The following is a 14,371-nucleotide window of genomic DNA, read 5'->3' as shown; positions in this document are numbered from 1 at the left end:
ATATGTATATATATATATATATATATATATATATATATATATATATATATATATATACATGAAGTGTTTGTATAATAAAATAAATTTTAATAAAAATTTTAATAAAAAGTTCTTATCATGTATGTGTGTCATACAAAATAAACTTTATTAAATCTTTATTTTTCTTACACGTTATATTTTTTATAAATCTTTTCCTGACTTTTGCAATTGACCCAAATAAATAAATATTTATAAAATTAAAATATCCTTATAAATTCCTGATAAAAGAGAGTACTTTATCAGGAATAATAAGAAAATTTTTCTTATAGCGTCCCTAATAAATAATGATCAGGGCCTCATCAAATAAGTATAAGGAAGCGTTTCTTATGGTGCCCCTAATAAATAATGATCATGGCCTCATCAAGTAAAAATATGGAAACTTTTATGGCACCCCTAATAAATAATAATCGGGGTCTCATCGAGTAAAAATAAGGAAGTCTTTCTTATGGCATCCTTAACAAATAATGATCGGGACTTTTTATTACGTTAGGCCTTCCCTAACGAATTTCTACACGGGATTATTGAAAGAAAGACTATGAAAAATTTACATGAATTAAATATAATGAATTTACATGATTTAAATATAAAATTATTCATAAATTAGTTTTAATCCCCTTCTAAAAAAAGCATGGCAATCGAATCGTAATCTCGAAAGTATCAAAGTCGTCTCGAAATTATCAAAATGTTGAAACCGCTATTCCACACTGCTGATTGGTTGTGCGCTCAACGATCAGCTTCGCGCTACGTGCGGCCGTCATCATCTAAGTCGAATGACATAGAAATGAGATTACTCTCATCATCTGAGTCGAGTGACAGTTCGTATAAACCTGGTTATATTTTTAATCTGTATAGTTTTATAAGTTGAACGGGAAGTAGAGATAGAGAAAGAGACAAAAAGAAGACAAAAATATAAAATGGAGAAATAAATCAGATACAAAGCAACAAAAAGGAAGAAAAGGATAACAAATAGAAGTAATAGATAGAAAATGGAGAAAGAGATTCAAGAAGAAAAAGATGTAAGGGAACAATGATATAATGATATAATGATGTAATAAGAATGAAAAGAGAAAATTCAGAGAAAGAGAGATATAAAATGTAAGTAAAATAATCAATTAAAATGGCCTTCTTGCGATCAAAAATTTGTAGTAGGCCCTGCTCAACATTTCTTTGCGCAGGTTTGGCTATATTTTATTATATCTTAATTTCTTCTATTCACTTTTATTCTTCTCTCTTTCATTCGATATTATTGTCTATTATGTCATTATTAAAGATTGCTAGAGAATGAAAGAAAATTATAGAGAACGGGAGATAATTATGTAGATTAAAAAAGAATAAAAGTAATTCGAAGAGATCCGAATAGAAGGAAATAGAATAAGAAGATTGGGATAGAATTTGAGAAATTGGGAAAGTATAGGGAAAAATTTATAGTAATAAAGAATGGAAAAAAGTGCGAAAAATTAATAGAATAAAAAGATCGAGATAGAATTTGAGAAATTGGGAAAGTATAGGGAGAAATTTACAGTAATGAAGAATAGAAAAGAGTGCGAAAAATTAAGAATGTATAATAATTTTTTGTTCCATTTATTTTCATTCTATCATTTATTTTCATACCATTATAAATTTTCTTTTATAATTTCTCTTATTCTCCTTCTTTTTATCTGAATCTATATTTTATTCACTTTTATTCTTTTTTCTTCTGTTCACTTTTAACTATTCGTTCATATTTATTATTTTGTTATCTACACATTATCAGAGGATGAAAAAATAAGTCATGGAACACGAAAGAGAAAGGGATAATGTTAAAAAATAGGTGAGTATAGTAGAGAAAACGACATGGAATGAAAAACAATAAAGGTAAACAAAAAAAATTTAAATAGTGATAGAGAGAATAAGAGTATTGAGAGATAATTTAAGGAGTTATCTATACTTTGTGTTACTTTTACCCACTATTTTAATTAAAAGGAGTGACGAGAAGAAGAAAGGAATAAAAAAGAGAATAAAAAGAGAGAGAGCGAGAAGGCGAAAGGACTATATAGAAGACTATATAGAGCGAGGGAATTAGAAAGTACGGGAGCAAGAGAGCAAGGGAGCGAAGGAGTGAGAGAGTAAGGAAACAAGAGAGTAAGAGAGCGAGGATGAGAGGAAAAGAAAATAAAGAATATCTTTTATTATGAAATAACAAAAAGAGGAAAAGAGAAGGAGAATAGAAATAGTAAGAAGAAGAAAAATGGAGAGATCATGTTAATTAGATCGTGTATTAAGTATTTCTTCTACCATATGGTCTTCCATTTTCTATCATTTTCTTTAATTTTTTCGTATTCTATGACCTATGTGACTTATTTTCCTATGAATGTATTTCCCTTTTTCTAATGAAAAAAACATAAATTTAATGTTATCGATCAATAACGTACGCGTAGCACGCGTCTGTTTTGTTCTAGTACAATTAAAAAACAAATGAATACGGCAAACGATTTAAAGCGCTTCTACTTCCAAGTTAATCTTATGAAATATAGAATTAGTACCTAAATATGCATAATTTGAATACAGAACGAACAAGTGTGGAAAGATCTTTGTACAGATAATGATAAAAATTACCTGGCTGGAAGACTTCGTATCTGAGTTTTGTGACGACGTCCGAGACAAAATTTGAATCGGCGTTGGCAAAAAAGGGCACAGACGCTACTAGTGATCTGCAGTTGTAGTTGATCACATCCTAAAATAAGACACGATTCGTATAGTATAATTATATACGAAGAATATCTATGAAATGTCCGTCTTCAATGTGGATGAAATTTCACATACTTGTAGAGTTTTCAAAATTTTAAAAATATATAATTTCTTACTTATTAAGGTTGCTTGCCAAAACATCTTTTTCGAGGAAAATTTTACTGTTAAATCTATAGTTCATGTTATACATACTATAGACTTAAGAGTAAAATTTTCCTCGGCAGGGACGTTTTGAAATGCAATCTAAGAGTGCAAGAAATGAAATAATCCCTAGAATTTTATTCTTTTTTTGATAATTCTCGTAACTGTTGAAGATACAAAATAACTTTCTTAAATAAATATTTATGATCAATTGTGTGAAATGCAATATTAATAAAAAAATGTTTTATACAATCAATAATAGTTTGTTTCTAACTTAAATTAAATTAAATTAAATTTTTTATTTATTAAAATTCTTAATAAATAATAAGTTTTTTATTCTAAATTTATATATATTTGAAATTAAAAAGTTTATTTTTTTGTCTTTATAATAAATTAGGAATTGTTGAAAGATTTCATAACTGACACCTTGCATTGACTTTTTTCTTTTTGTTGATTGTGGTACATCAAAAACCCTTAATTGTTTAATAGTAAACATTGAGATTGACATAAATTAACATTCTTGTTGTCTATATGTAAACTATTGTATTTTATACCAAAAAGCGTAAAAAAAGATTTCTACCTAAAAAGTTTTTTATGTATTTATAATATTTTCCGAGAAAGTAAAAACGGGATGAAATAGTTCCATTCCTTAAATTTATATTTCAGCCGATAAAAATGTGTTTTTATGTGTTTTTTTTTTTAATTTTGGCCATTTTACGAGTACAATCAAAAGTTTCATCAAAACCGGAAACAAACATTTCATAGATGACCATTGTGAAAGTATATCATTAGAAAAAACAATATTATGTATTTTTCAATATTTCTTCCTAGAAATCGTTTTATCATTACAAAAAAACATTATTACGATTTTAACATGATTAATATCATATAATATATATCAATAATATCATACTTCTCTCAATTTTTCCGAAAGCTCCCCAAGGATTAACTCTTCGTCGAAGAACTTTCCTTGGTAGCGGTGCTCGAAATATTCCGTTATCCTCTGTCTCATTTCCCTCGGTAATTTTCGATAGGCCATGTATTCCTCCACTTGTTTTACCTGCAATCAAAGAGAAAGAAAATTTAATTTTGGTCGAGAGAGCCAGAACAACTCCAATTCGCGATTTATTTCACAAGTCGATGACTCGTATCGTTACAACTATACCTTCTCGCGATATTGTCTTCTCGAGGAGTCAAGAGATTGAATGAGATTTGTTGCGTGTCCAAGAAAAAGAGCGTAACACGTCGCACCGCTGATCATGCTGAGCATAGTCAACCACATGTCGGTCAAGGACTGCGGCGGGAATCTGCCGTATCCGATACACAGCATGTGCGACATTGCTTTGAAGAGGGCCCACGAATATTGTTCCAACCAAAACGAGTCCTGCAAGTATACCGTCATGGGCGTGTATTCGATCGTTGATCATCGATTTTGTCACAAAATGCGTGACAGTGAATTCCACGTTTATTAGCGTCTCACGCGATCTTAACTCTTGATAATTTGTAAGCAATTATTTCGATGGTTAATCATAGCTTCTCTCTCAATGATCTAAATAACATATATTATCAAAGTCAGTTCTCCGAGTTAAAAAATTTATAGCCGTCTATCATTGTTTATTAAAGTATTATTAACAAAAGAAATTTTTAACAAACTTAATGTTAGTATTGAAACACGTAATTTTTGCGGATATATCTGTAGCATTCTCTCTCTCCCCCTCTTTCTTCCTCTTTTCCTCTCACATCCGCACGCACAAGTATAGAGAGAGAAAAAAGGAAGGAAGAGGGAAAGAGAGGGGAGGGGCAGTGTTGCGTGCACGCGCGCAAAGTTTGTGTAACATATTAGTTGCACGTAATATTTCTGTTACAACAATTATATAGGGTGGCCTACATAACTCTTAACAACTCGATATCTTGGAAACTATTTCACTGATTTTAATGGTTTCAATCTTGAATTGTGTGGATCTGAAGAGCTTTCAAACTGGAATGGAGGTTGGTTCCCTAACTTCTTGTGGATGGAACGGGGGTTAACTTAAAAATTTTTAATGGAAATGCCTATGAAAAATTATATTTTTTAATTCTTTGGAAAAAACAACTTAGTTTTATTCGAAACATTTTGTTGTCAGATGCTTCTCTTAAAAAATATGACGGCTTTGAAGTCGAAAATTCATAAAACTAAGTTGTTTTTGTCCAAAGAATTAAAAAATATAATTTTTCATAGACATTTTTATTAAAAGTTTTTAAGTTAATCCCCGTTCCACCCACGCAACAGAGGTTAGGGGACCAACTTCCATTACAGTTTGAAGGCTCTTCAGATCCATACAATTCAAGACTTAAATCATTAAAATCGATGAAATAATTTCCAAGATATCGAGTTGTTAAGAGTTATGTGGGCCACTCTTGTATTTGTTGGCAATAAGATTAAGTGATTCTCAAACTTGAATATCAGATATGTGCAAATGTTAGGAAAATTACATAAGTCTTTTCCATACACACTCTGCGATTTTTAATTATATTGTATGTTAATCCGATACTAATAAGCAAATCACTCACTTGTAATTCATTAATGGCTACCCAAGAATTACTGGGAAATCCTTGAAGCATAGGTACCAAGAATTGCAGGCAGCCACTCCAATGGCCGATTAGGAGCATCATACAGATCAGGTTAAAAATCCGCATGAACACCGACGCCATATTCAGGAACTGTCAACAACAACGACAAGGCTTTACTTTTGTGTCAAATCAGTTGTGGCGAAATGTTTTTCACACTTCTTTTTGGGGTTAGAAACTTCTCTCGTCATCCAAAGCTCCGGTTGCGTAGTGTACAGCAAATAAGCGAGTGTTGCACAAAAACGCGTTAGGTATAACTCGTCGAATACACTGTTTCTATTATTGTTTCTGTTGCTTAGGTTTGGGAGAACTGAGTAAACTACGTGACGAGATCCGTCACTAAGATCCGGTGGGTTATCGATTATTCATCGCCCGAAAGCATCAGTACACGTACATCGAATTCCACGGAGCATTCCCTAATTTTCTCTTCAGCCATTTAACCAGTTAAATTGCACCATTATCCACGAAATCGCGAATTTTCTAGTAATTATTTTCTAAGTCGAGGTATCCTTCTTGAAACATGTTACAACGAGTTCAAACTCAGGGCAACTAGTCAAGATATTCATTAAAAATAAGCATACATCGAGCAAGAATTTACATTCGTACTCAGATCTTAGCGCGGATAATTTGGGTGAGAGTGTCATATTTCTCGTAATTTGTCTCATCACCGTTTATATTCTCGAGTCTGTAATTTTTTTTATTTGTTCGTTAAGAAAAGCATGCTACATTAGAAAATACGCATCACGTGACACACAAAATAACAATTCAATGTAACCTAAAAAATGTTAATAGAAACGCAAATCACTGGTTACTCTACGAATGCTCTAATTGAACTAAGAAAAAAAAAGGAAGAAAAAGAAGAGATATCGATTGTTTGCAACTGGTTGGGCCAAGATTCTCAAACCGCTTATGCGCTAATATAACGTAAAAACAGAAACAATTGACCGCTAACAATTGACATCTAATAATGTCGATGCAATCGGTACGGTCTCGAATGTAAATTGTAATGTTCGGTTCTATTATCGTGCGCAATAAGTACGATATGGGAATCCGTCCGTACTTTTCTAAAAATAAAAAGCTGGAGGAAGCGGAGAACATTCTGACTCCGATATTCTAGTTTGATAATTGTCATTCATGTGAAAAATACAATTGCTTCGAAATAATTATTGCATGATTAAAATGTTTCATTCCCTCATTTCTCAGCAACGTAGCGCGTTAAAATTAGATTTTAATTCCTTCACTACTGTTGACGAGAATTCTCGTTTTTGGTACTGAAGATGTTAATAAAAGCGTCATTCTAATGACTAATTTTACTTTTGGAGTAAATTATATAATTAACGACAAAGTATAACAAACGATAAGACAATACTTTACACGCGGATTTTCGATCGGATTTCTACACGAAATTATCGGCCCATTACTAAAAAAAATCGAAGTCAAATAGTCTCAGCGTTCTCCTATTAATCGAAAGTTAAGGATAAAATTATCTAAGGATCGTTAAAGGTATTATGAATTGCAGTTCATGTTTTTATGATTATATACATACGTTATGTACGTATACTGGGTGTCTGAATTTAGATGTTCGAACGCTCATGTGTAGACAGAGATCGTTGAACTCAACAGAAAAATTCTCTACCACGATATTTATTGAGATATTTATTACCACGGTAATTATTGAGATATTAATGAAAAAAATTGGCGAATGCGTTTGATATGATGGGATGAATTACCTGGAGCAGTCTGTGTGAAGAGATATATTTTGGAATTGTTTTCTGATCTCTTAGTAAAAGCAAATATAAGCATGAACTTAATATGAAATCATGTCTTTTCTTTATATATTTACTTACATTTAGACGTTTAATTGCCTATAGAAATTGTCCTACCACATTATACGCATTCATTCACCAATTTTCTTTCATTAATGTCTCAATAGGTACCATGGTAATTTCTAAAATGGTAGAAGATATTTTTAAATTGTTTATAAGTTCTACCTGCCTACAAGCGCTCGGACACCCAATATACTGTATGTATGTCAAATGCGCGCACATGACACGCACTGCGCGCGCACACATACACACAGAATGTTAAGGAATTAGCCCGACAAATTCTGTGCAAATATAGAAAACATCAAAACAAACAAATTTATTCATAACATTTTTCGTAACGACAGTTTGCTTTTTTATGTTATGTCACATGGTATATATGGAACTAACGTTTGTTAGCAGAAATCTTTGTCGTGAAAAATAAGTCGCATTTTTATTTATTTTTTTTTATGAAAAGATTTTTTATTTATTTCTTTTTGAAATAACGATATGATACTCCTGCATTCGTTAATTATTTTTGCATTTACAAAATTTCTAGTTCACATCATCTAATGTTAAAACAAGACAATGTTTTGGGGAAAACGTTATCAACAAAAAAATATTTGTTTTAACGTTTTTACGTCTTTTCAAAGTGTTCAAATTTAATTTTCAAATATTTTCAAGTATTCTCAAGTCTAATTTGTTAATATATTGTATATGTATATAATACAAGAACATAAAGATAACTCATTCCTTGACGAAGATTTATGCTAGCAAACACTAAATCGAGATGTAGCATATAACATAACACGGAAACTAAAATGTTATTGCAAAAAATGTTAACAAAAAAAAATGTTGGTTTTGATATCTTTTATATCTTCACAAAGTTTGTCACTCAAATTTTTTTAACATTCTCTACTCACACGTGCACGACATACACACGCTCACATACAAGGTATCTGATAATTATTAATAAGAAACTGCTTTTTTGCAGTAGACTATATTAAACTGAACAGGAAAGTCCTCTACCATTTTGCAAATTTCGTAATAATTATTAAAAAATTAATTAAATAATATTGACGAGTGCTAAAAGGATGAACTCTATAGAAAAGATGTTGATAATCTTCTGATAGGCGGTACGTGATGCTAGATTGCATACTTCCACTATCTAGCTATTGCGAAATATGCATAATAATAAATGACTTTCTAGTTCAGTTTGATATTTTTTACATGCAGACAAGCATTGTATCATTGTATCATTATTAGACACCCTGTAATTATTATATATATATATATATATATATATATATATATTTTTATATATATATACACACTATTTTCGTATGTATGCGTACATTTGTAACGAGACACGACACGCGCGCAATAGTGAATGTGTCATGCACCGTGGTCTATATTCGGGAAATTCCATTCGAATGCCCCACCGGCGGCGGTGTGCATTTCCAATACAATACATATTACCGCAGCCATGTTGAAACATACGCAGAGAAAATTCCCGAATTCGACCTCGTTATAAACGCGGTGAGTTCCAAGTTTTCGAAATTAAACGCGCTTGCCCAAATACTCGCAGATGCTTCAAACGCAATGCTATTTTTTTCTTTTTAACCCTTCTTTTTTCATGTTCTGACTGTCGTACTCAATTATTTTTTTATTTAATCGTACGATCACGCTAATGTACGTTCCGTAAAATTGGAAGTTAAAAATTAAAAAATTTCAAGCGGGAAGGAAATCCGCGAAATTTTCTTTGCATTACCGAATGAATAATTCACGTAACAGATTTAATCGATGACATCAAACAAGAAACAAAGCGGAGGACTAGTTCGACTAGATCGTTTTTCATCGAGTCTTGGGCAATCGCGATACGATGATTTTGAAATCGTACGGCAGTAGGACCTGCTCATTATATAAAAACTAGAATGTAACAATTACTCTTTTGCATTTAACCGCAGAAGTGACATAGCCATTGCAGTACCGACATAATGACGCACAACAAACTACTCAAACAGATGTCTTGTCTTGCTGAGAATAATTTGTTTTTATATATCTTTACGTTACAACGATTACGTCCGCCAAGACACACTCCACACGCGAAAATATAATCTCCAAGTCGTACTTATATCGTATCTGAAAGTCGATTTAAATGCATAAAATTATTTCAAAGTTAATAATGAGAATATTTCGTGTACGTTACAAATAATAATTCAATAATAGTACAGTTCGTTTAAAATGGTGCACTTTGCTGTTTTACACCTGAATTTGGCTAAAATTATTGGTACTAAAATTATTGTTGTTAAAAAAAGATTGCGAGAAAATTGGCTTCGCATAGCTTTATCACTCGCACGATTACGATTGAAAACGGGTTCGAGACCGTAGTCGTTGAAAGATCACACTCGCATGCGCAATCCCATTTAGATTACGTACAATTATACATAAGAGATAATAAGATAGTATATTAACGCCCGATCGCCGTAGGATTTCGATGATGCGCGGAGCTTTGGTTATCTAAATACAATAAAACATCGTAGGTTTGGCTAGTATCTATCTGGATATCGTGATAGTTCGTGGATGATGATCAATGGTACTGTTTCTGCGCCTACGGGAGTAACACGTAAGAACACGAGCAACTTATCGCTAAAACCACATATAGCTCGATACATTACCTGTTCTAAAATAAATATTGTGTACACGCACGTACGCACGCATACATACATCATATCAATGTCCCAATAAACATACCACGCAACGCGTCATACATATGGCTCTTGTAAACTAACAAAGGAAACGAGAACACAAGGGTAAACGATATAATGTAACTCAACATCAACCTTCTGTTCTACAAGATAGTCCAGTAAAGATGAAAGCTTGGTTTGTTATGTCTCTATGATGATAAATGAACAATCAACAAACGATTCATGAGTAATCAGTGTAATAATTAACGAATGGCGATTGTAAAGTGGCAACAACATTGCTTCAACAAACAACGGAACACAAAAGTGTGGATTACCAAAACCAAAAATACAACAGAGAACAATCGATGAGGAACTAGTCGACGAAAGAGACGTCGTCGTGGATGAGTTTCACACTTCGTTCAAGATATTTCGGTTGATTACGATCAAAATGAAAAAAGAAAGTACGAAGAACAAAACTGCAGCTGCCAAGTCAAAACAATCGTATTGTCAAGCGGCGCAAGCCAAGCGATGAAGCTAGAAAGCGGACTCGCTCTTTGATCATCCATTTGTTTTTTTCACTTTGTCTGATTTTGCAAGCACACAAATAGCCATATTGCAAAACACACGGCGGCATCACTTTCTCGATCGAGAAGCGACAACAGGAGCAGGGAGAAAAGTGAATATATGATAGACAGCTGGCGAGATGCGCGACTGGCATGATATACAAAGGTGAAAATTATTCGCAGCGTTCGGAGTAACGGCAGGAAAAGCGAGCTCTCTACTTTCGTATACATTGCACCCTATTTATTATTCCGTAAGCACTCGCGTGGCTTGTCTTTCTTCTTGTCTCTTTTTTTTTATTTACTCGTTCTGTATTATCTCTAAAGTATGTAGTGTAATGCGTCTTTTGAGTATATACGCATGATAATAATACAGTGTGCGATTTGCAACAAAGCGACAGAGAAGGGACGCCCAATCACGTGCGCTCGTTTTTCACAAGATCGTGCACACCGTCTAGCGATTAAAAGCGTTTCAAAGTAGTGCGTGGAAATAGGCTGTTTGCGGTTGTCCATCGAGTCACGGGCTGCGGAAGGAGTGGGAAAGCAAGGAAGCAAGATGGAAGCAGGATCTGAGGAGCATAGACGATACAATAAACGGTCAACGAGAGGAAAATAGAATCAGAAGACAGAGAGTGATAGAGAAAAGATGGAGAGAACGAGAAAGAGAGAGAGAGAGAGAGAAAAAGGGAGGGTGGCGACAGAAAGGAAGGGTTCAATGAGTATGACGATCGTCCAAGTCGGACACGTCACATCGGATTTTTGACAACCGATTCCCGTTCGTTCACTTCCACAGAAAGCGCGTGTCTAATGTCGCGCAAATCGACCGACAATAAGAAATTGCGAGGCGACCTCTATATTTGTGAGGCGACGCAGAGTTGGTGTAAACATGGCGTACGTTCATAACCAAGTTGAGTATTCTCTTTATTCGTTGGACCTCTAAAGTCATATACATAGTTACATAATGTAATTATGTTACAAAATAAGTACATATACTTTTTCATCGCTAGGCGGGTGCCGATGGTGAAATGTATAAAAGCATAGCCTATTGCTGCGGGTATATGTAATGTATAATGCGGCGGAAAATAGAAGCTGAATGTTTGTAATAAACCAACGAGCCAATCAGCGTACAGCTCCTCCGTCCAATTAACCTCGTCAGCTCCGCTTCTAGTATGCGAGACACCGACAGAACGGCAGTCGATCGGGTTAACGATCGATCCGTACGTCCTCGCGTGATATTATACATACACGAATCATTCCTCTTAGGATATTTCAATAACTGATTGGGGGACTTACTAAAGAATACAAAATAATTCAATTATCTAAACTAATTTACTTTGTGTCGTCATGTTGTGGCGGAAATCGAAACCTACGAAGCGCCAGTTATTTCATTAACGATGCTTTACAGCTAACTCCCGAAACTTTCAACTAGCATTATTTTATAAATGTAATATTAATTATCTCTTTTCACATATGTATTAGAATTGTTATTGCGAATCCTGCTTTGTGAATATTATGAATAACTATTACCAATAAATCATGAATTATCTTTACTAATAATATTTTATCGTCGAAAAGTTACCCAACGGTCATATTAGACGAGTGTTCGTCCGAAAGAAAGAAGAAAAAGGAAAGAATCGAAAGTTGGAAAAATCGACTTCTTTCTGTCGAGTCTCGAAAGCCGGATGGAAAATTGCCGAGGTCGATTCGCGATGCGAATCGAATGGACGTGAGCTCGCACGTTCGTCAGGGCGGGTTACCTTAAAAATAAGGTCGCTTTTGCTGAAACCGGACTTCTTTTTAGTCATATTGTCAGAACTTAGGCGCCCCCTCCGCTCAGTGCGTTTTTTTTGTAGGTTCTGCAATATCTAGAAACAAAAGAAAGCGGGACATAGCAAGACATAGTAAGAAGAGGGCAGGTTAATAGAAATCCTGTTTATAGAGAAAGAGAGAGAGAAGAGAGAAAAAGAGAGAAAAGTACAAATACTGACTGAAGAAATGTAAGACAGAAGAGGAAACAAAGATAAAAACAAAAAGAGAAAATAATAGCAATAAGGAAAGGAGGGAATATCGGTATAGCTAGGCGAATATACACGTATATTTCGTGGTACTATCGCGTTTTTTTTTAATAACGTATTATCTAAGAAAATCGCGAACGAAAATCCTATGACACGAAAAATATCGAAATACATTTCAAGTGGCATGTAATTAAAATGTGCAGCTTACTCGTTATAGCAGTTAAAGTTTACCCGCTCAGATATGGTACAACGCAAAGTGTTAAAGCGCGCATACGCTGTGCACAGATGTGAAAATTACATATGCAATGATAATATAATCATCTACACTGATACTCGAATAAATGAATTATGCATGCCGATAATACCACTTTCTAACACTAAAGTATTGCGGATAATTATAGCGCAATGTATATGAAGCATGAATTGTCATTTTTTCTTTACATATTTGCTGTTTCATATGTTATATATATCTTCGTTTATAAAAAGCATTAATTCTGTAATATTTTGATTAAATACAATCTCAATTAATTTATTAATAATCTATGTATGTAAAATCTGCATTTATAATAATTCCATTTTAATAATATATCATGCGAAAGACATTAAAAATATCAATGAGAAATGTAAAAAAACATTACTGAAGTTATTAAAAAATAATATTATAGATATTAGTTTTTTATTAATTTATCTGTTTGTCGTTTAATGTTAATAATATTATGTGGAGTTTTCTACTATTAAAACATAGAAAAAATTTAATAATCGGTTATTTATATATTTTTTTTAATAGAATATTTGTAAAACGTGAAAAAGCCTCGAAGTAGTTAACAAATTAACTTTCTTTCTTATAAAAGAAATGTCGTAATAACTTTTTCCTTACACATCATGTATCGTATCGTGTATGTGCACTATAATAATATATCCGTAATATTCTATATCCGCAATATTATATACGCAAATAATATTACCTATGTAATATTACGATGCATGAATGCTCAACAGAAGCGATTTTACAATCTTTATGTTTATAATCCCTGCGAAAAATGAAGCGATATATGTATGCGTCTTTATCGTTATATGTTGCACTATATTTAAGTGCGTGCGAACTTTACCCGTTATAATTAGTTTAAACATTTAAATTACTTGCCACTTAAAAATATATATACATATATCCATATCTTTTTATAAAGATTCTCATATCCAAATTTCATAAAGAATGTCCTTAAGAAAGAATAGTCGGACACTTTGTGTGTTCGCTGCGTGTGTGTATATACATACACACACACACATACATATATATATATATATATATATATATATATATACACATTTATATGTATATATGTATATATATACACACATACATACACACAAGGTGTACAAAAATAATTGTACAGTGACAAAGAAATAAGATCAGAAGTAGCATAGAAGCAGATCCATCTCGGATGATTATAAATCTCCCCTCCTTCTTATCTCTTGTAGAGAGACGAAAATTTTCGTGTGCAGTACAGTAGCCACATTATAACGAAGACTGGAAGGCAGTTTCGTTTCTTAACGTATATTGTTCTTTTCCTATATTCGGTCACAATATTCGCCAGGTGCACGAAAGTAGTAGACGATATCACGTGCTTAGTGTTACAGGTAACACTTATTAAATTAGGTTGTATGCTGGACCATATATATTTTATTACGTTAATTTTTACTTATTTAATGACGGGTTTGAAAAAAAAGAAAAAGGAGAAAAGATATATATATATATATATATATATATATATATATATATATATATATATATA

The 14,371-nt window shown here is 32.8% G+C and overlaps 1 protein-coding gene across 9 annotated transcripts in view; it reads right to left on the bottom strand.

The window, feature by feature from the left end:
- The window catches only part of LOC116849243 (potassium/sodium hyperpolarization-activated cyclic nucleotide-gated channel 2), a 391,135-nt gene that overhangs the window by 165,870 nt on the left and 210,894 nt on the right, over nucleotides 1-14,371 (bottom strand). For 7 of the 9 annotated variants that reach the window (XM_032826194.1, XM_032826189.1, XM_032826185.1 and 4 more), the window contains 5 exons: nucleotides 12,321-12,428; nucleotides 5,458-5,607; nucleotides 4,073-4,291; nucleotides 3,821-3,967; nucleotides 2,635-2,752 (listed from right to left, as the gene is read on the bottom strand). In XM_032826194.1, coding sequence (XP_032682085.1) covers nucleotides 2,635-2,752; nucleotides 3,821-3,967; nucleotides 4,073-4,291; nucleotides 5,458-5,607; nucleotides 12,321-12,428 — 742 coding nt within the window. The remainder of the gene's footprint in view (nucleotides 1-2,634; nucleotides 2,753-3,820; nucleotides 3,968-4,072; nucleotides 4,292-5,457; nucleotides 5,608-12,320; nucleotides 12,429-14,371) is intronic. The other 2 variants (XM_032826190.1, XM_032826192.1) reach the window with 1 other exon arrangement.

The sequence above is a fragment of the Odontomachus brunneus genome, unplaced genomic scaffold, assembly GCF_010583005.1.
Source record: "Odontomachus brunneus isolate Ranch 3 - 2012 unplaced genomic scaffold, Obru_v1 Obru_scaffold_109, whole genome shotgun sequence".
NCBI classification, from domain to species: domain Eukaryota; kingdom Metazoa; phylum Arthropoda; class Insecta; order Hymenoptera; family Formicidae; genus Odontomachus; species Odontomachus brunneus.
Note: the sequence above shows the minus strand (reverse complement) of the source record. Positions and strands in the feature narration are given on the sequence as shown.